This window comes from Neltuma alba, unplaced genomic scaffold (genome assembly GCF_004799145.2).
Source record: "Neltuma alba isolate B1F8T4 unplaced genomic scaffold, ASM479914v2 tig00002178_pilon, whole genome shotgun sequence".
Lineage (NCBI taxonomy): Eukaryota > Viridiplantae > Streptophyta > Magnoliopsida > Fabales > Fabaceae > Neltuma > Neltuma alba.
Genome location: NW_021632769.1, coordinates 381,006 through 401,161, shown reverse-complemented (window position 1 = coordinate 401,161; position 20,156 = coordinate 381,006). Strand labels below are relative to the sequence as shown.

General features: G+C 34.5%; 4 protein-coding genes across 6 annotated transcripts; all 4 read right to left on the bottom strand.

Annotated features, from left to right (window-relative positions):
• Positions 1-349: 349 nt before the first annotated feature.
• On the bottom strand, positions 350-3,172 carry LOC114719138 (protein Iojap, chloroplastic). Of its 2 annotated transcripts, none has more exons than XM_028904609.1 (5): positions 2,832-3,172; positions 2,329-2,455; positions 1,696-1,834; positions 1,496-1,584; positions 350-936 (listed from the first exon to the last, which is right to left on the bottom strand). In XM_028904609.1, exons 1-5 carry the CDS (start codon positions 3,099-3,101, stop codon positions 902-904), a joined length of 660 nt encoding a protein of 219 aa, XP_028760442.1. In that variant the 5' UTR covers positions 3,102-3,172; the 3' UTR covers positions 350-901. The 2 variants fall into 2 exon arrangements, with proteins under 2 accessions (XP_028760442.1, XP_028760433.1); XM_028904600.1 differs by having other exon boundaries at positions 350-971; positions 2,832-3,170.
• A 1,147-nt stretch (positions 3,173-4,319) lies between these two features.
• LOC114719561 (peroxidase 40) lies at positions 4,320-6,117 on the bottom strand. The gene is made up of 4 exons (XM_028905075.1): positions 5,869-6,117; positions 5,567-5,758; positions 5,244-5,409; positions 4,320-4,729 (listed from the first exon to the last, which is right to left on the bottom strand). The coding sequence occupies exons 1-4, from the start codon at positions 6,115-6,117 to the stop codon at positions 4,320-4,322; spliced, it is 1,017 nt and encodes a 338-aa protein (XP_028760908.1).
• A 1,359-nt stretch (positions 6,118-7,476) lies between these two features.
• On the bottom strand, positions 7,477-12,460 carry LOC114719163 (protein NARROW LEAF 1). 2 transcript variants are annotated; one of them, XM_028904628.1, is made up of 6 exons: positions 12,246-12,460; positions 10,427-10,925; positions 10,144-10,287; positions 9,294-9,534; positions 8,699-9,199; positions 7,477-8,197 (listed from the first exon to the last, which is right to left on the bottom strand). In XM_028904628.1, the coding sequence occupies exons 2-6, from the start codon at positions 10,919-10,921 to the stop codon at positions 7,758-7,760; spliced, it is 1,821 nt and encodes a 606-aa protein (XP_028760461.1). In that variant the 5' UTR covers positions 10,922-10,925; positions 12,246-12,460; the 3' UTR covers positions 7,477-7,757. The 2 variants fall into 2 exon arrangements, with proteins under 2 accessions (XP_028760461.1, XP_028760466.1); XM_028904633.1 differs by having other exon boundaries at positions 10,427-10,921.
• Positions 12,461-14,976: 2,516 nt separating this feature from the next.
• LOC114719179 (auxin-responsive protein SAUR77) lies at positions 14,977-15,697 on the bottom strand. Its single transcript, XM_028904644.1, has one exon. The coding sequence runs from the start codon at positions 15,597-15,599 to the stop codon at positions 15,207-15,209; it is 393 nt and encodes a 130-aa protein (XP_028760477.1). The 5' UTR covers positions 15,600-15,697; the 3' UTR covers positions 14,977-15,206.
• Positions 15,698-20,156: the final 4,459 nt, after the last annotated feature.

Below are 20,156 nucleotides of genomic sequence, written 5' to 3'. Positions count from 1 at the left end.
CTTTTGTTATCATTTTTGCACTTTTCCACCAAAATTTAGTAAATATATTATCTTTTTAGAACAAGCAAATAATTTTATAAAAAAATACGTGTAATTCTTCAATTTAATTATGTATTTATGATGCTTTAATTGAAAAAAAATATCATCTAATCTCTGTAGTCTAATAAGCGCCAGAATAACAATACTCTATCTTCAATGACACTGCTTAAATAGAATAATCAGTTTTCATTACGTATGCTAAACCATCTCTTATAACTTCATTAGTTTAATCTTTCGCTGGTACATTTAACCACAAGTTGTAGTGAGATACAAATGAACAAGCTCAATGTAATCTTGTAGGTGCTTGCAATTTTCAGAACAAACTGCAGATATAATAAAATGGTGAAGCATCAGAACAATATGGTACTATCTTTGATGGCATTGCTTAATATGTCTTTTTAACAGCCTAATGCTCACACAAACCGTTAAAGAACAAATACAACTTAAATTAATCAAATCGGCCAGGAAAGCATCATCTGTGCGGTGTTATTCACTCCAAGTGACAAACAATAACCTTCATTCCAAGTCAGAAACAATAACCTTTATGCAAACCCCCATATTACAGTTTTTTCAAGGATCGACTAGCACTTCTATATCCAGTGTCAGAATAAACCTCCGAATGCATATGTTTTCCTCTTCCCCCTGCCACCATTGAGGGATCCCCCGCCCAGCTGGAAGCAGAGCAAAACCCAAAATGATAAGCATACTTCAAACCAAAACTGGCCGTGATTATAGATTCTCAAAGCTGGCCATCAATTGTGTGCATCATCTTAATGCTTTTTCGCTCTTCAGGGAAATCAAATCTTTTGCTCAACCACGAAATGGGGGTTGATTTTCAAAAGGCAGTTCAATTGGTGTTGCATTACCGTAGAACTCCTCCAGATTGTAAAAAGCTCTCTGTGGGGGAAGAAATATGTGGACAACAACGTCACCTGTGATCAAGAAATAAACTCAATTATTAAGAAACAACACACACTAGTGTCAAGATCAGGATTATAGACACTTAATCCAGGACGTATTTTAAGTCCTCTGAAGTTTAAAGTTTGTGAAGTAATTCTTAAATATGTGAGAGAGGATGGATAGAAAATGGATCCATACACACTCCCAAACCTTGCGCCACTCTCTCTGCTACTTCCCAGATCGTTTAACATCAGAGGCGCAATAACAGGAATGGAAAGCGCTGAAGGTGAGTAATGGTCCAGTTCTCAAGTTAGGAATTAGTCCGTATAAAAGGTAGATTGCGAAGTGATATCACCAACAATAACAACCAATCACTACTTTGTGCTCTTACTGCACACATCATGCCGTTCTCTAGTAAAAGGACAATTGCTTCATACAAGTTCAGATCAGTTCGGTGGTAGAGCTACAAAACTCCAATGGGTATATCCAAGTTTTGAATTTATAATTCCAGAATTGCTATTCGCAGGTCATACTTTCATAATACAAAGTCGCTTACCAAAGTCCAGCAGGGTCCATGAATTGGGTTTTAAGTCTCCAGATGGAATTTTCCCATATTTCTTCTCCGCCATATCTCTAATTTTGGACCTTAAAATGCATCAAAAAAACAAAATGAATAAATTAAAATGTTATATATTCAATGAGAAAAACTCAAGTACTGCCAGTTGGTTATAAAACAAATAACAATGAAGTCCATACCCTATAGCATCAATTTGAGGACGAGAAAATGCTGTAGCTATGATAAAAAATCGAGTCCAGTATACTAGTGGCTTCACAAACAAGACCTTTATATCTGCTGCCTTAACCTCACTTGCAACCCTTGCCACTTCCACGGCAACTACATATACAAGAGCAAACAATTACAGTGTACTTGGTTTGAAGAAATTTAACTTTCTATCCAAAAGAAACTGAATAGAAATGTGATGAAATTGTTGGACAGAACAAATACAAGAAATGTATTTTTTTTTGGGGGGGGGGATATAGGTCAATTTTTTTTTTTCCTGAATTAAATTAACGCAATGTTATAGGGGAAGGAACACCAATAAATCTGCTTGGATCACAATTCTACATAACGCCTAATTGCTCTTCCCATTGCTTTCATTCCATTCAGCTTACTTAAATCCTCTAAATCACATTTTCCTTTTTTTATTATTTAAACCTACCAGAAAGCTACATAGTGATGCTTGCATAACAATTTATTAGACTTTCAAGAATCTTATATCTGTAATATATCATCCTTAAGAGAATCTAACAGAAAAATAATTAGATATTTGAACACAGTATGGTAAATGCTACAAGCAAGTTAGTTCTCAATAACGCTAATCAGCTTACATGAAAGGCTGTCAGCATCATCATCAACCTCTGCAGTAGCAGGTTTCGGGTCTTTTCTGCTAAATACTACTTTCCCATTCTTATTAAATAATTCATCGTACATCTCATCAGTATCTTCCCTCACATCCTGTAAATAATATAGATTGTATCACTTATGAGGATTCCTCAAGCTTCGCTTTGCATTTAACAATGCACTATATCAATGACAGTTAAAAAATTTTAAGAAAAAAAAATATCCTTGGTTAGCGCTAAGATTCCTCATTCTTTTTACGACGCTAAATGAAAACTGAAACCTAAGTTCCCAGAAAAGGGGAAAACCTTATAATGTTATATGTAACTTAAAAAACCGATCTAACCACCTTTTCAATTCACTTAACCAAAAAAAAAGGACGCATGAGCAAAATTATCTTGCCCCCGATTTTCACAATCTTCTTCAAAACCAAACAGGCGCTTGGCATTTCTATTAGCCAACAGCAAAACGAGAAAGAAACCAATTTCTATACCGAGAAAAAGCTGTCCTCAGCTTCTTTGCCGTAAGCATATCTCAACTGCGAGTTTCTCTTCCTCAAACTTGGATTATTATTGCTGGGAATCCTCCAAAAACACTTGAGCTGCTGCGAATGGCAACCCTTTCCATCATAGCAGCTGAAGAGCTTCCTGGTTTTCGGACAATGCGAGGATTCAGCATGACCCAGTTGACGGATTTCGCATGACAACCTCGCAGCAACGCCGGCATCGGCGCCGGCCACTGATAGCAGAGTTGATGCTATCATGGTCCCGCTAGCAAGACTGAAGAGGCAACAGATATTTTATGAAATAAAAAGATGAGAGAAGAGGATAACGAATGCCAGTTTTTTCCTTTGGGGAAAAACTAACGAAAGCAAGTCAAGTCATTGCATTACCGTCGTTGGATGTCGTGACGGCACGGGTAACGTTATAAATATCCTGATTTATATTTTCTCTTTTCCCGGTTAAAAATAATTTCCTCTCTTTTTTTTGGCAAAATGAAATGATTAATACCTCTAAAGTCAAATGTCAGCTCGCTAATTTAAATTAAAAATTAATTCAAAGGTAAGAAAGTATTTATTAACAAGTTGGCAAAAAAATTTATTAACAAGACTACTGATATTCAAAAAAAATATCACTAATAAGTTGCTCACATTTCTGATAAAATTTGATTAAAAAACGCAAGTTATAGATTTTTTACAAAAAATTAATTTGGACTTATGCTGTTATGCATATTTTGTAATAATTTATAAGTTCTCTTTTGATATCAAAATGAAAACTTTATAAATTTCGACTGTGTTGTTTGTGCAAGTTTCTTTAGTGCACTGCTGCAGTGCTACTCGTTACATTTATGTGAGGTTTACGAAGATATATTTTATTTTTAATTTAATTGTAATTCAATTACTAAATTTCAGTTCTGTACAACTCATTATAATTTTAACTTTTTTTGAACTTTGAATTGATGCAACATAGTTTTTATAATTTTTTCCATTTAAAATTTTAAATTTAGTTATGTTTAAAATATAGAGATTAAAATTTTAAATGTTAAAACTAAAAGACTCAATTACATCAAAAAAAATTTAAAAATTAAATTACAACTGACTTAAAAACTTAAAGATTAGATAGGGTTTTAATTGGCCCTGTTCTCTTTCCCATTGTTGATTTTTGTTGCTTTTTGCTTAAGAATAATGTTACCATTGTTGAATTCTTGCTCAGATTATTAATTATTGAAATTAATGTATATATAGCAATTTTTTCACAACACAAATCAAGAAAGCAAACAAATGCCCATGGGGGAAAGCGACACAATTGTCGGGGAAATCGAGTGCATTACGATGAAAAAGCATCACACTTGAAAATTAACACACACACTAATGCTTTGTATCGAAGAACAAACGCGTAGACAAGAGTGGGAATTAAACATGCGACAACCATATAGCTTCTACATAGGATAATTGTAGCAGCTAGGTAGCTAGAATTTAGAACTAATTAACAGATCGGCAGTTGCGACGAATCTGGCCGAGGAGAGATCCTGGGATGCTTCCCATTCTGAGCATTGAATTCTTGAAGTCCTCGAAGAAAGCATAGGGATCTTCCGCGTAGGTTTGCACAATCTGTCGGGTCTGATCGTTGTTGCCAGTCACAAGAACCTGATCTGATGGAAGCAGGCCTTCCCCAGAGAGAAGATTAACGTAGTACTGGTTGTCGAATGTAGCTGGTGAGACCAGGTCCAGATGTGCCACTGTGTTGCCATTGTTAGTGTTTCTTCCTCCTGATGAACATAACTGTTGGAGTGAGGAAATGAAGTCCAGATTAACATGTGCACTTTTGCTTCCGCTGTTTTGTAGACGAGAACTGAATGTTGTGCACCGAGCTTTTCCTATTGTGTGTCCTCCTGCCAAAATAATAATAACAATAATAAATTAAAGTTCTTGTTTTTGGCTGGTGAAGCTGGCATATACATACATCTATACTTCTCATTGACAAGGGTGGATTAAATGGGCCTTGATGGCCAATGTTACAGCAATGGCTTAAATATGTCTTGCTCGGCAATGATTTGGAATCTGGGGAAGCATCAAACAACAGTCTTCTTCATGGGGGAAAAAAGGGTTTTTATTATTGATGTATTTTTTAATTTTTTTTTCTCAATTTTACTACATAGAAGACCTTTCTTGTGCCCCATATATATATATATATATAGAAGACTTTTCTATATTGGGCTATTGGCGACTTGGCTCTAAGGCTTGTTTGGATGGGAGGAAAAATGGGAGGAAAATGGGGAGAAAGAGTACAATGAAAGAAAACTTTTAAAAATAATATAAAAAGTTACTATTTTTGTAAGATTTTCTTTTTCTAGTATTTTTTCGCTCTATTTTTTTTCCATCTAAACTAAAGGTAACAGAAAATACCAGAAAGGGCAACCATGTCACGGAGTGAAAGGCCAACGTTCTGAAACTTGGCCAAGAGGACTTCAACAGTGGAGTTAGGGGCCGGAATGTCGTTGTTTGCTGCTTGCTTGTTCGCACTGAAGCTGTCTCTCCTTCCCACTTGTACTTCCCAACTTGGACCTCCTGACTGTAATATACACAACGTAATGCTGTCAATTCTTAACCCGATCGAATCAATAGTAAATTTTAACATATCAGATGTTAATCTCACTGAAAAGTGTAACTAACATGCTAATTTGAATTCAGAATAATCAGAAAAGCCGGAGCAGGAAAAAATGACTAACCAGAACAACAGAATCACGAGCCGCGATTGCAAGAATGTCAGCACAGGATACGGTTTGTGGGCAGACCGTTTCAAGTTCAGATTTTATTGCATCGATCACCTCAAAGCCCCTTAGTGAATTCAAGTTTGGACCTGCAGTTTTCTCTCCAACGAAGCCCTCTGTGTCATCCAGCAGCACCGAAGCATCACACCCCTTCAAGACCAAAACCCCAAAACATCATCTTTAAAAAGAAACCCAGACGAAATTACAAGTGTTTATATATAATGGAAAGAAAGAGAGAGAGAAAGAAGAGAAAGCCATGCATTGACAAAGCAATCATGGAAGTGAAGACGAAGAAGCGAGGCCGCCATTCTGGGGTCCTGAAACACAGCTTTCTTCACCCAAGAGAAGATGATGGACTCTGCTTCTGGACAACTATTTTGGTATACATCTTTCCGTAATGGACATTTATTATCACCATAGCCTTGCTTGGACCTGCTGGTGGAGCCTGCAAGTGCTGAACAAGAAAGGTTCAGAATTACTATCCATAACACTAAGTATTGCTTCTCCATTCTTAGCTGTAGAAACTCTGTGATGGAGTTGCTAAGCTTGAAGGTTCCTGTTCTATATATACAGAAATGCTGATGGCATTGTTTAGACCAAGTCTAAGGATCGAAGGTTATCATTGTACGAGAAGTTAGTAACCTAATGCCATGTGCTGTGAGATTCGTTTCGGGTTCTTCCATTTTTCTGTTTTGGAACAGAAAGCGGGACGAAGGAGTCTTGTCTTTACGTCATTGATCAATATAAGAGTAGGATGCCTTCAACTTTCCATGCAGCATGTACAGTTTTACTCACTATGTGAATATGATTTTTTTTCCTTTTCTGGTTGTTCAGAAAAAAAATGTGATTTTGTTGTCTATTATTAGATTCAAAAGGAAGCCTGCCTTGGAATGATTTAAGCATCCTAGTTTCCCTAATGTGAACTCTTTCAGATGCACTTCATATTTTTAGGAACCACTTGATGGTTTTCTTCCACATTTTGATTTAGTTTTTTTCCCTAAGCAGTACACAACCAAACACTAACAGCGTAAGATTATAAACCAGTGAAATCGCAAAACCTCATGCCATTAAGCTACAACGAGTTAGACAATTTAGTATTATTATCTGATGAACATGCATCTAATACATTATTCTTAGATTTATGTTCAAACTTTAGGAAAGGAAAAGAATCCCCTATATCACAAAATCTCAAATCTCAAGCTCTTCCATTTAAGGTGTTATTCTCAAGGGTGTCATAAAACTCTAACGAAATTGGATTTTTTTTTTTAATAAATATTAAGTTGCATACCCTCATCTCATTTAACACGCCAGTCTAGACGTTACAATTAAAGATTTTTGTTTGCGGTTTGTGGAACCATCTAAAACATTAGTATCTCCAATTCTAATTATAAGAGTTAGTTGACTGATTTGAGAAGATTAAGAAAAGAAATTAAATTAGTTATTTATAATAAATAGGAGTTGTCTTTCCTAAAATATCCTTACTAATAAAATATATTGGTTAGAACCACTATTGTTAGAAAGACTACCTTGAGAAAAAATATATAAATTATGAGAAACAAAGTAGATTAGGATCTTATATTTAGAATCAAAATAAAAATCAAATAAAATCTTATATTAAGGACAGGAGGTAGTAACTCATAAGAATACCATATCACATTCAAGTGCTTCTCTCTTGACCTTTAGCCATATACTTTGACAGGGGGAGGTTACATTAGTTTAACTCTTGTAAGAGAAATCAAACTCGAACCCAAGTTGTTCTTTCGCGCGCTCGTACGCGCGTAACCAACCATACGAATCCTTTTGCATCACTGTAGTTAGTTTTATGAAGACTTGGTCGCCAACCGCGTGCTGAAGTACCCAAGAAACCCAAGATTCAAATTTTTTTATATTGTCTTAATCAAAATATTACAGTTTTACCCACGAATTTGTGGCATATATTACTGGCATAATATAGAAATATAAGCATTTTGGGAATTAAAAGACCCCATTAGGGGGAAAAAATCATCTCAAGAATCCGACTAATTCAGTTGAAGTTTAGTTGGTACTTCGAGACTTCCGCACTAATTGGTCGCTGCTAGAACAAGCCAAGAAGTGTAAGTATAATATTACAGTGGTTATAAGGGTCATAATGTCTCAAAATGACTAAGCGTCACTGAGGTTCCTCAGTACCAGTTGAAGCGTCAGAGCGCCTTCGCTTAGCTTCATTATCACCCAGCTGCAGTGAAACACATAAATCTACGTCACAGCCATTCCTCAACGAAGATAAATTCTCAGTGGCAGCTCTATCCAGTGAATCATTTTTGTGCAGCGGCGACCGCCCATTGAAACTTGGGATAAACTGGTGTTCTATGCTTGGACCTCCTACCTTGATTCCATCTTCTACCTGGAATTCAGTCTTCATGTCGATTGAGGGTTTCATTTCTTGGCTGCTTGGTTCAACTCCAAGAGGGATGGACTGAATTTGAAGACCAAGTGGCTCAAATTTGTCTTCTGTCTTGTCCTTAGTGAGGATACCATCGGGAGTTGAGGAGTCCCCCACAGTGGAGCCGATTGCTGTGGCCGAGGCGGCTCTTTGTTCTTGCACTGCCACTACAGGCAAAAAACATCACACAGAATCAGGTTTTATGACTTGAGATTTTAGTAGTTCGTCTTTTCCTTCACTAAATCACTCCTTGCATATAACCTTTGAGCACACTTAATTTGGTCCCTTCATTATAAGAATCATTACCTTGAAAATTGAGGGACAATTTGATAAAATTATTTATTTAATCAAAAATTTAGTAACTGGTTCGGTCATACAAGAAACAAACCCAGTTGCACAATACCCAATTTCAAGGTATAATTACCCATCAAACCCGCTGCCCTCAGGTATTATTCACATAATTTCAGACCATTCAATACCAGCAAAGTTGTGGGCATTTTCTAGGCTCCATAATAATTCAGATACCTTTTTCATGTATGATAAGTGAAAATCAGATGGCCGAACAAAAGGTCTGATTCTGTGGATAGAGAATGGGCAATATAAAAAATCAAACAACAAATAAAGGAAGGAAAAAAACTGAGGAATTTGTTCAAGAACGAATGACAAACCTCTAAGCCCTTCTTCTGTTGTTATGAGATCAAGCTCAAGAAGATTAAGAAGCCGCCCGAGATCAACCCCACTAGTCCAATTTTCTGGAGGCTGGCCAACTTTTAGTTTGAGGCGGCCTCTGTTGGCAGTTCCTCCCCAGATAATCCCAACTGGCTGTGGCTTTCCACCATTTTCACCTTTTAACATGATGAGGCTTCCACTGTCTCCTTCAAGGTCAAAAGTTTGTTGGTTTTCACCCACTACAAGAAGATCAGTAAAGAAGCATATTCCTTTCTCATCGTTGTACTCAAGGGCATATGCCAAAACTATTCCTCTAGTCAAGCCAGAACTTCTTCCGACTTTCACCACCTGTTTTCCAATAAGGCTACTGATCGGAGATTGCAAGTCAATAATTTTCACATCACCAACATCTCCAACACCTCTTACAGAAGTAGTGACAGTGGACATGTCAAAGTCATCAGCAAAAGGAATAAATGCCCCATCAGCTCTTACAAAAGTCTCTGCAGGAGAACCACATGATGATGATGGTGGTGGTGTAGGAAGCAAAATGCATTTGGTACTAAAAACTCGTTTAGACGCGTAAATCTTTGTTACCTGGATTTACTCCAGCAAATATTCCATACCATAGCTCATCTGTTATAAACGAAGTTGCTCTCTCCACTGCACCAAGGTAAACCCCAGGTCCCAGTGTGGGTGGCAGAGGGTGAAACATCTTTTGATTTGGGTAATCTAGGTCAACTGCAACATGCCGATTTGTGAGAAAGCCAACTTGCCGATGGCCAGTTTGGCTCCTGACTATGGCACCCAAAGTTCCATAAGTCTCCTGGCTTGCCACCTGATCAATGAAAGTAAGATGTTAGATATCCAACATATCCATCAAATAGAGATGTTTCATCAATGGCATTGATCAATGAAATTAGTAACTCAGCTGTTCTTCTGAGACAAGATTGCTATTCTAAGAGGAAGACACTCTGGATAAAACCAATATAGGCATTTACTGCTTGGTTGGAAACACTTTAAAATCTCGCAGCTTGGTTGGAAAACTAATCTGAACAAAATTGTATTTTGCTTTCACTTCTGTTAACCTAGTTACTTACTAAGTGGCTGGTTCATTACTGAACGCATATAAAATCCAAAGCCCAAACGGGTCCAAGTACCACAATTGTTGAAATTATCTACAGATCTTTCTTTAAACAGCATCATTACAAAGATATATGAAATTTGATATAGAAAAAAAGCAACACAAAACTTAGAGGTAGAAAGTTGCAAATTAACGTCAAAAAAAGAAAGTTGCAAATTATAAAGTTAAAAGAAGTCTTTCATTATCATAAATTTGCAATATTAATTGAACCCAGAGTCAGTCATTTCACATCTATACTGGGGTGTAGTCCTAGAACAAGTAACCTTATCAAAGAAGATGATAATTAAGGGAGTATGGAAACACCTGAGAACCTGAACCAATGTATGGGTCACCCCCCCGCAAATCATCAACGATATCTGTATACAGCTGTTCTTTAGGAGATGGCTCAGGTGCACCAAAATATGAGAACTCAACCACATCTACATCACACCATACTCCTCCAGGTCCCTGGTTGAAATGTTAAACATTCAATTCAAATGCACCACTAGGCAGAAGAAATCACTGGATTACCAACTAGCAAGGATTAAAAGATACGATTTAACTCAATAATGAAGTAGGGAGGTCCGGAATAAACATCTGAGAGAACCTCAAGAGCAGTAGGTAGACACTGGATTGGGCTGAGCCATTGCTTGTGAACTTTCCTTGAAACAAACACTAGAATGGCAGGAATATCAGTTAATTCACCCTGCCGAATACGAAAACCGATTGCTGTGCCGAGGCTGTAACAACGCAATATCTTGCTGTGAAACGCTCTGATTGTCATAAGTTCAAGCAATGTGGTTGCTTGCTGCCCCTTCGGTAACCGACCAAGGTTATCAGGTAGCACCCCCTTCTGTAGATTTAAAAAATATTGTGCTCTCTCTTCAGCAGCATCACTCAAGCGACTAGATGTAGGCCATGAGAAGTAAGCAGCACTGCTTTCACAGTGCTGTCCAGCTGAAGCAAAGGGTTGAAGTGTTGGGGGACTCAGCGAAGGCAAATTAGAATGACTGCAACAAGTTCTTTCGAGATCCAAAGCTGATTCTTCTGATGGAGTTGAACCAGAAGAACGGATCCTCATGTTAAATCTGGAGCGCTCCATCTTTCTTTAGCCAAAAATTATAGTTTGTTTCAGTAAAATGGGGCTGATAGAATTCTAATTTGTGAAGGAAGACCAGCGAAAATAGGATTTCCAGCTCAGTTCAAAGTTAAAACTAAAGTGAGCCGCAGATTAATTTTAAGACAGAAAAATTAACAGTAATAAATGACTTGATAAATTGCTAACATAAAATAAAAGAGGAAATGAATTCGGGAGATTCTGCATTCAAGTTTACATTTTCTATTTCCAAATGAGAGTTGTTCAGAAACAAAGAGGAATCTCCACTCAATTGACCAAGCCCCGGGGGGGGGGGGGGGATCAAATCAAATCAAGATATTGAGTATCGTGGCACATAATGTATCCTAGTTTTAGAACAACGGAAGTGGAGAAAAGGGTAAAGAAAGCAAGGAGCAATAGGCAGAGAATAATTATGGTGCTTCCCACTCAAATAAGAAAAAACTTTTTCAAGCATTACTCTGCACAGTAACTATACGTGCCATTAAACAAGTACAAAAAATTGGAAATATTTGGGACCCGATAGGGTCGTGATAAGATAAACGAATAATATCTCACACTGTTCACCCGGTACAAAAGAGGAATAGAAAGGAAACCGGGACTAATTCTGAAATCTATAGCTTTCGATTCCCAGATCCAAGCAAATATAAATTTTCAAATTCAGCAATATATCAGGAACAGTATAGTAACTTCCATAAGCTCAGATAAATTTTAAGCATCTTATTTTCTCTTAATAAAATCATCTCACACACCAACAACAGGGCAATAAAAAGTAACTGATAAACATCCATGAAGAAGACTTAAAGTTCCGAAAATACAATTTTCCCAAGGAAAATTTTCAGTTTTTAAACTATTTGCTAATCCAAAGAAAATTTCAGTACTTGGGTAGCCAGGTCTTCAAGGGCCAAAAAAAAAAATTTCCACGGCATATTTTTCATCAGAAAAGACGATAACAAACACCTCTACCAAAATATTATCCCTTTTGCAATTAACAAGAGAGATTTCCTTTCCTCCAGTCGACAAATTAAGGTCCTTGAAGCAACAAAAGCATATGACTTGTTTCCGGAGAGGAAATTAACATGGGCACACTCGCTTACAATCGAACGTCAAAAAGTCAATAAACAACATGCGTCCGTATAAACACGGAAAAGGTGACCCAGAACATCAAATACACATACACCCCAAAAAAAAAAAAAGGAAAGCCCAGAACACGTACAGCATAATCATCACCAAAGACTACCATTCCAAGCTCGAAGGAGAGGGTGAAGTAAAGAAAGAGAAGTAAAACATAACGAATGAAAGTGAAACTCACAGTCTCTCTGATCGGCGGAGGAGGAAGGAGGAGCAAATATCATAACACCTTCATCGACAAAAGCAGCGTATCAAAACACCGAATTGGAGCGAGAAACTGCAAGAAAGTGGCCGAAATAGGGGATTGCGTTGTACGGGGCAAAATGATGAATTGTGATTTTAGTTCAATTCAAACCCATGATGAAAAGGTATCAGTTGAGGGGCATAGAAGCGTGGTAAAGTTGAGGGCGAGTGAGTGTGTTGGAAATTGTTTTTGTTTTGTGTTTCGAAAAAGGCGCTTTAAATGGGAGCTTCAATTTCTCTGTTTAATATTTTATTTATTTATCATAAGATGTCTGTTTTTAACAAGGAAAAAAATACATTTGAAAACCCTCTAAAAATATTAACTACAATTAAGCCTCAAATATTTAAGGTATTGTTAAAAAGAACCAAGTTGGATGAAAACCTGGAAAAAAAAAATTATGAGCAGCATTTATTTCTTTTCCTTCTTACCAACGAAAGCAATTTTGAATGTTCTTAATACACGTTTTATAATATTTCAATGGAAAAAATACTTAATTCAAATTACTTATATCTATTACGTTAAGTTCTCCAATCACACGTAACCATGTGTTTTATCTTTTTCTATTTAAGTTTATTATTAAATGCTATTAAATACTAATATTTCAAAAATAAAACACATGGCTATATGTAAATGGAGAGCTTGACATAATAAATATAAAGAACTCAGTCTATTTCAATACTTGTGTGTTTCTCAATACCCATTTTTAATATTTTTATATAATTATTGGGTATTTAGTATTATTGAGTCTGGTTCGAATTTCTTTTGAATTCAATCAAAAACACCCCTCTTAAATAATTTCAAAATATTTAAATAATTTAAAAACGCATGGAAGACAATAAAGTCATGTTAAAAAAAATTAAAAAGAAGGCCGTGTATAACTTAAAAATCCAAACTATTATAGTTTATAAATAGTATATTTTTATAAATTTCATAGTTCATGTTGATTGATATTGATAATGTTAGTGTAAACAGTAGTAAAAAGGGCTACTGTCGCACCTTTGTAAGCATTTAAAACACAAAATTAAATCTGCTGTTTTGGCTAAATAAAAACAATGTATGTGTTATTCTTTCAAAATTCGCATCCCACTTTTTAATTAAAAAAAATGATATCTCATTTCTATCAATAAAAATAACTTAATTTTCAAATACATGTTAAACCATTCGCATGTACCATATATTTCAAAACTGGTCCATTGACTTCATCCTGTGACCCTAATTTGTTGGTTGAGGAGACAACGTATGTATGTGTGTGTATAGCTCTTCAACGCCATGAGAATCTCAAGCTGCCAAACGCCTACACTGAATTCTTACTATATACAGACGTATTATAATTTCTTGTGATCTCTTGGTACACTTCATCTAGATTTGATCTAATTTTAAATTCTATTTCACCTAAAATTTATGTAAGTTTGATTTTTAATTCTGATTTGGAGTCAAACAAACTATTATTGTGCTAGACATATTTCCACTATACAACCAAAAAAAAAATCCAATCCTAATTAATGACTCTTAAATCTCATTACCAAATCATGCTCTAGTTCAAACTCAATATAATGGCATGACATAAATATTACAGTACTCTAAATGCTTAAAACCTTGTGGTTCTCTTATCTTTTTTTTTTTTTAAGTTTAGGTGAATTGCATTTTAAAAGTCTTTTTTAGCACATTTTAATTTAACCTAAAGGAATGAACACGATATTTAGTTGTTTATCTACATACCCACTATTATTAGATTTTTCTTCCAACATTATTACATTTATTATATTCTTCCGGTCTTTAATATAAGACTCATTTAATTAATTTGATTAGATTAAAGAAGTTAGGTAAGTTAGTTAATTATAAGAAAAGTGACACATTTTTCTTCAAACACCATAATCATCTTTCTTAATACATCTCTCCATCTTCTATTTGATTATGATTGAGGGAGTATCCATAAGAATAATTTAGAGAAAATTAATAAATATGATAAATAGGTCTTATATTTAAAATCAAAACTAATTCAAGAATTAGGTCATATATTAAAAGTTGAAGGAGTAATACTTTTAACCCAAAAAAAAAATCATTAGAACAGCACAAGAGATCTTGTTGCTTTCCCAAGATATGGCAAACTTTTATCGATGTTGGCAAAATATATTACATCATCAATATCAATAATTTACCGCAAATCTTACTATTCACAATAATGAGAAGTGTCATTCGTTTCTTAATGGGGAAGTATTTATCCTTATATAAACTTATATAATTAATGAGTTAATAAACTTTCATCCAATTAAATTATAATAAATAGATTTTAAGGTATTAATAATATTAATAACAAGAGTTTGGCACAGGAAAAAAAAAATTCTAAAAATCTACATGTCTTTATTTCATTGGAACCAAAAGTATCTTGAGTCTGTAAAACTAAGTATACAGTTTTTTTTTTCTTTTTAACCTTCTCTGTCTCCACATTAAAATGCAAAGAAATGCGTTTAGTTCATTATTAATACAAAATTTAAACTTGACAGCAAATCACACTATTTATTGATCATATATGTCATAAATAGTGTCATCTGTTATAAAGACCCTATAAAATAGTCAAAACACAACTTATTAATCAAAGCAGAAAAAAGGATCTATAAGTCATCCTCAACTAAAACTACAGTTACATTAAATACTCACTTGATCAATTTCATAGTGTTCATCAAGCACATGAAAATTAGATCTTTATGGATGAAGTTATTGCATTAATTTTAGCAGTAGATCAGTAACAGTAACAAAAATCAGAAGTGAAAAAAGGAAAAAACAGAAAGAGGCTTAGCCATTAATACACAATTTGCAAGATGCAAGCACAATCTAAAAACATTACAGTAGGCTTTTCATCTGCATCTGCTTCTTCTTCTTCTTCTTCTTCAAATGTCTTCAATACACATAGAGCTCAGCCAGTTCCTCCAATGACTCAGACCCAAGCTTAGGATCTGCATGTTCAAGCATCCACAATAAATGATCAAACAGAACCACTTCACAGTTCACCACCATTATTCCTCTCCCATGGCTTCCTTCCTGATCTGTTTTAGACTTGTCCATTAGAGCATTCATTATAGGATGCTTCAAGTACTTCGAGCTTATCACATACCTTTTCCTCGTACTTCCAACATATATAGTCTCACATTCTTGTCCTTCTCCTGCTTCTTCTTGTCTTCCCCATTTGTCTTCTTTTGCAGATTTGGACCTCAGGCTGCTGTATGATGAAGATCTTGTTAGCTTCGTTGATAGACTCCTGCATTTTCTGATAATCAGATTGAACTTCTTCATGGGTCTGGCTGTTAAATTCAGATTCAGAGAGAGAGAGAGAGAGAGATGAATGAACAAAAAGAAGAGAGGCTTAAAACACACTCAGAAAATGATGGTAATGGAGCTTTTAAAGGAGGGTGAGACTGTAAGAGAGAGACTGATGGAGGAAGAGGCTGGCGCTGTGTCGTTGTTCTCCAGTGATATAAAGTGTGGGGTCAATTTGCAACCAAACATTTCTTAGTGATATAAACAACTCATCTTTTAATTTATCCTTTCAGATATTATTATCTGCAAAGACTAATCTATTGAAAAAAAACATTAATAAATCAAATTAATCATTGCTGCATCAATTTGTTCCATTTTATTTCTATTATTCCTTTTTTTTTTGTAGATAGTAAGGATTTATTGTCTACTTTCTCATTTTTATGAGTTCACATTGATCGAATAGTATTCTATTTTTTTAATAAGGTTTGTTAGTGATCTATTAAATTATTATATACGGACACAGCTTTAGTTTGGCGATCATAAAGCTGTTGAACTCAACATAACATTTTAATTAAGTTTGGTTAACCATTAAATTTTGTTAAGTCCTTCATGAAAGGTCTATTGAAATATTATTCAGAGCAAGAACATGCCTTCTCTTTAATTTTATAATTTGGTCAAAAGACAAACTACCACTCTCCACATCAAACTCAATTCCATAGTATTAAATCTCAAATCGGGTCTCTCCATCTAACTAGTAAATTGACGAATAAGTGTCTCAACTGGTCTGATTAAAGGTTTTGAACGGATTTACTAAGCTAAAATTTATTCTACACCAACGATATTAACTTGTTGACATGGAATGGGATTGGATCTTTCTTGAACAAAATTAAGGGTTTACATATCATGAATAGAAATAGTGCCTTAATAGATCAGTTTCTTCTAATTGATCCTTATAATAATAATAAGATTTCACTGAATATTATCATATTTATTTCATAGAACAGTACCTCTCACAATCTGAAAATGCATTCCAGTAGAGACAGAGAGACAGAAAGTAATGCTTTTTGTGACAGATGACTGATGAGGCAAAAGCCATATCCCGTAGTACACAGCCCATTGTTCTCTCCGCAGTACACTCAAGTGGGTAAGGGTTGAGCCTCCATTTGCCTTCTAAAATTGAGTCCCACATTTAATGCTTTGTCAAAAGGGGAGGCATCAACAAATTTGGATTTTCTGGGAAAATACTCATAACCTCAGGCAAGAAATAGAAAAGATTCTTTGTGCAATTAATTAGTGCCAAGTTTTATAGAGTTATCTTTTACCCAGCAAGACTACATATCATCATGTGATTGATTGTGCCAAGCGTTCAAGTTAGTGCACAAATTATGGATCGTTTTTTAGTGAATGGTCAGCTTTGGAATAGTTATCAATTTCTGCTTCTCACTTGACCACCCCCCCTTCAAATTAGGAATTGGTAATTACTTATTGGCAATTAAAGGCGAGATCTGATCTTTTTGGTGTTATTATAGCTTGAAAGTGTCATTGTCATTTTGGGCATATCTAGCTTTTTGGTAGCTACCATCTGGCAAAGAAGCTCCACAAGCTCTCATCACCTTCTTGGTTGACCCTAATCTTGTTGTTTTACATTGAGGAGCTCAATAGGCACCTCGTAAAACCATAGTTATACTACTTTCAGGTCTTAATATAAGATCGAATTGATTAATTTGAGGAATTTAAAAAAGTTACTAAATTAATTAATTATAGTATATGTTGCATGATCTCTCTAAAATACTTATATATATCATTAGATTATATATTAAATTATAAGTGAGGAGAATTAGTTTGGATAAAAATAATAAATTATATAAATACTTAAGAGTAATTTAGTGATTTTCTTAATCTCTACAAATTAATCAATTAAGTCTCAAATTAAAGACTGGATGTAATAATTTTTTAAGACAAGACATTGGTAAAAAAAAATCTATTTAATATATATACAATCAATAAGGATAAATTGAGAAAAAATATTTATTTGAAACCAAAGCAAAACGCTTCGATTATATTTAAGATTTTTGGGGGGGGTAATATTTACATGTTTATTTGAAATTCACCCAAGTCAAAAAGATTTTTGTTAGGGAAGATCAGGCTTGGGCGGAGAAGGGTGGGTCCCAATGGGAAGGGCCAAGATCAAGATGACCCACAGGAATGGGGACGGGAGGACTGAGCCAGGGGGCTTTGATCCCAAGTAAAAGAAGCTGTGTGCGGGGGACAAACATTATGCTTCAAACCCATCCCTCTTTTGCCTCACATCCATCCCTTGACTTTTGAGTCCCCACAAATTCATATTAATTATCAAACATACCAAATTAAAATCCTTTTTTATTACATTGCCCCCAGCTTGCTTTTGCAGCTCACCAACTTAACTCTCAATTTTGGGTCCATCTCCTTTTATTAAATAATGTTTTTGGATGGCCCAACGAATAGTAAGACTTAGCCCAAAATCTCTCTCTCCCCACTGTGTTTGTTTTATTTTGATATAATTATCTATCATTTAATGCGATCAAATCATATTCGAATATTGTCCCCCTCAATTGAAAATAATTCGACGAATTTAAAGGGAATGAAATCTCTCAACCTTTTTTGCCTTGGACCGGCCGTCACCCCTTTCACCTGAAAATTTATTCCTCTTGTCTTATTTATAAAATAAAGAGAGAAAAAATTTTTTATCCTATTTATAAGTTGTTTTATTAATTTTTTTATATGAATATATTATTTTGTTCTTCATTTATTATAGTGTAAATAATTATCTTTTTTCAAAGATGTATATATTAAATATGGGATAAAATTAAAAAATTGTTATATTTTAATATAGAGTTAATACATTTTAAGATTTTTTCTGATCTCTATAAAATATATTAGAAGTACCTTATAAATAATATCAGAGGAGTATTTATAAAAAAATAAAAAAAATTGGAGGAAGCCTTCATAGATAATAATCATACACGCAAAATTGGCGATGGTGGATCCCGTGTTACATAGAACAAGTAAATCTCAAGGTTGACTTAATAAGTAATAAACTCATATTAAATTTTGAATCACTATAATGTAACTTAAATTTTACTTTAAAAAACAACGTTCGAATTGAGATCATAAGACAATAATAAATGGGAATATAAAAATCTAAATAATGAGAAGACAGCGACACTTTGAAGCCTGATACAAAGTTGATATGATCATATATATATATATATATATATATCATGGAAGAAACAAGTTATGATAAAAAGGAATTATGGTAGGGACCCTGTAGGCACTAGAGAACACAGCCTGCTAACAATTAATGAGCGTCTTGCTTGTCCCCAAGCAACCCACTGTTTTTCATATCTGGTTTCGTTTCTCAGAATTTCGAGTCTTTCTTGGTCTGATCCAGCTCAGGAATTATATATAACTTTTATAATTAATATAACAATTAGTACTAAATTATTGATCTTTCCCCATGGCAACACAAATTGATTAGGTATGGTTTGTTATGTTCGGAATGCAAAAGGAAAATTCTACTATTAATCAGCCCTACTTGTCTCCAGAATTGTTAGAATATTGCTTTGTATTTCAAGAAATAATGGCATTATAATGATACCGGTGGGGGAAAAAAAACAAGAAGAGGAAGAAATCATATGTAGAAATTTTTTTAATTAAATCATGAAGACTTTTTTTCTAGCGGTTTTTTAAGCTTGAGGTGACAGAACATGCAGGAGCCTCTTCAAATGTTTTAGGAAGAAAAAACCAAGCATATATAGTTTAGAATGTTTTATATATTTTGCATCAGTAATTGATACTTCTAGAGTTAATTCATAATTAACTGGATATGAAATGGAAAAATCTATATCAGTCAGCATCAAAACCAGACAAAAAGATTCAGCAACAAGCTCGCCTGCTTGTTGATGTTAGCACCAATCCATATATAATTTATAATTATTAGTGCCATAATGTCACTGATAATAATGTTTTTGCTATTACATGTTAATTTGAAGATGAAGCTTACAAGGCACAATAATCACTTGCCATTATCCTCACTGACTTTTTGTCATTAATCACAGAAACAAAACACCCCCACACACAGCCTTGTGATTATACGTGACACCAGAAGGTTCATTAGATAGCAGCATGCTTATTGTCATATCTGTAACGTTCAAGTTTTATCGGATGTCCCCGAAGTGACACACTTATTATCATCTCAATAACCCTAGTAACCCACTATGTTAATAAATTAACCATATGGCACGAAATAAAGTTAGTTTAGTGTTCATTCATACTTGGAATTTTCTCTTTAAATGAAGTTTATCATCTTGAATTTGAAGTGAAGTTTGTTGTCATGTACTTGATTAATTTAGTGTTCATTCATACTACCTCCGGTTCTAACTATAAGAGCCAATCGACTAATTTGAGGAAATTAAGAAAAGAAGTTAAGTTAGTTATTTGTAACGAATAGGTGTTGTCTTTCCTAAAATATCTTTACTAATCAAGTATGTTGGCTAAAACTATAATTATTAGAAGGACTATTTAGAAAAAATTGAGTAAATATGAGAGACAAAA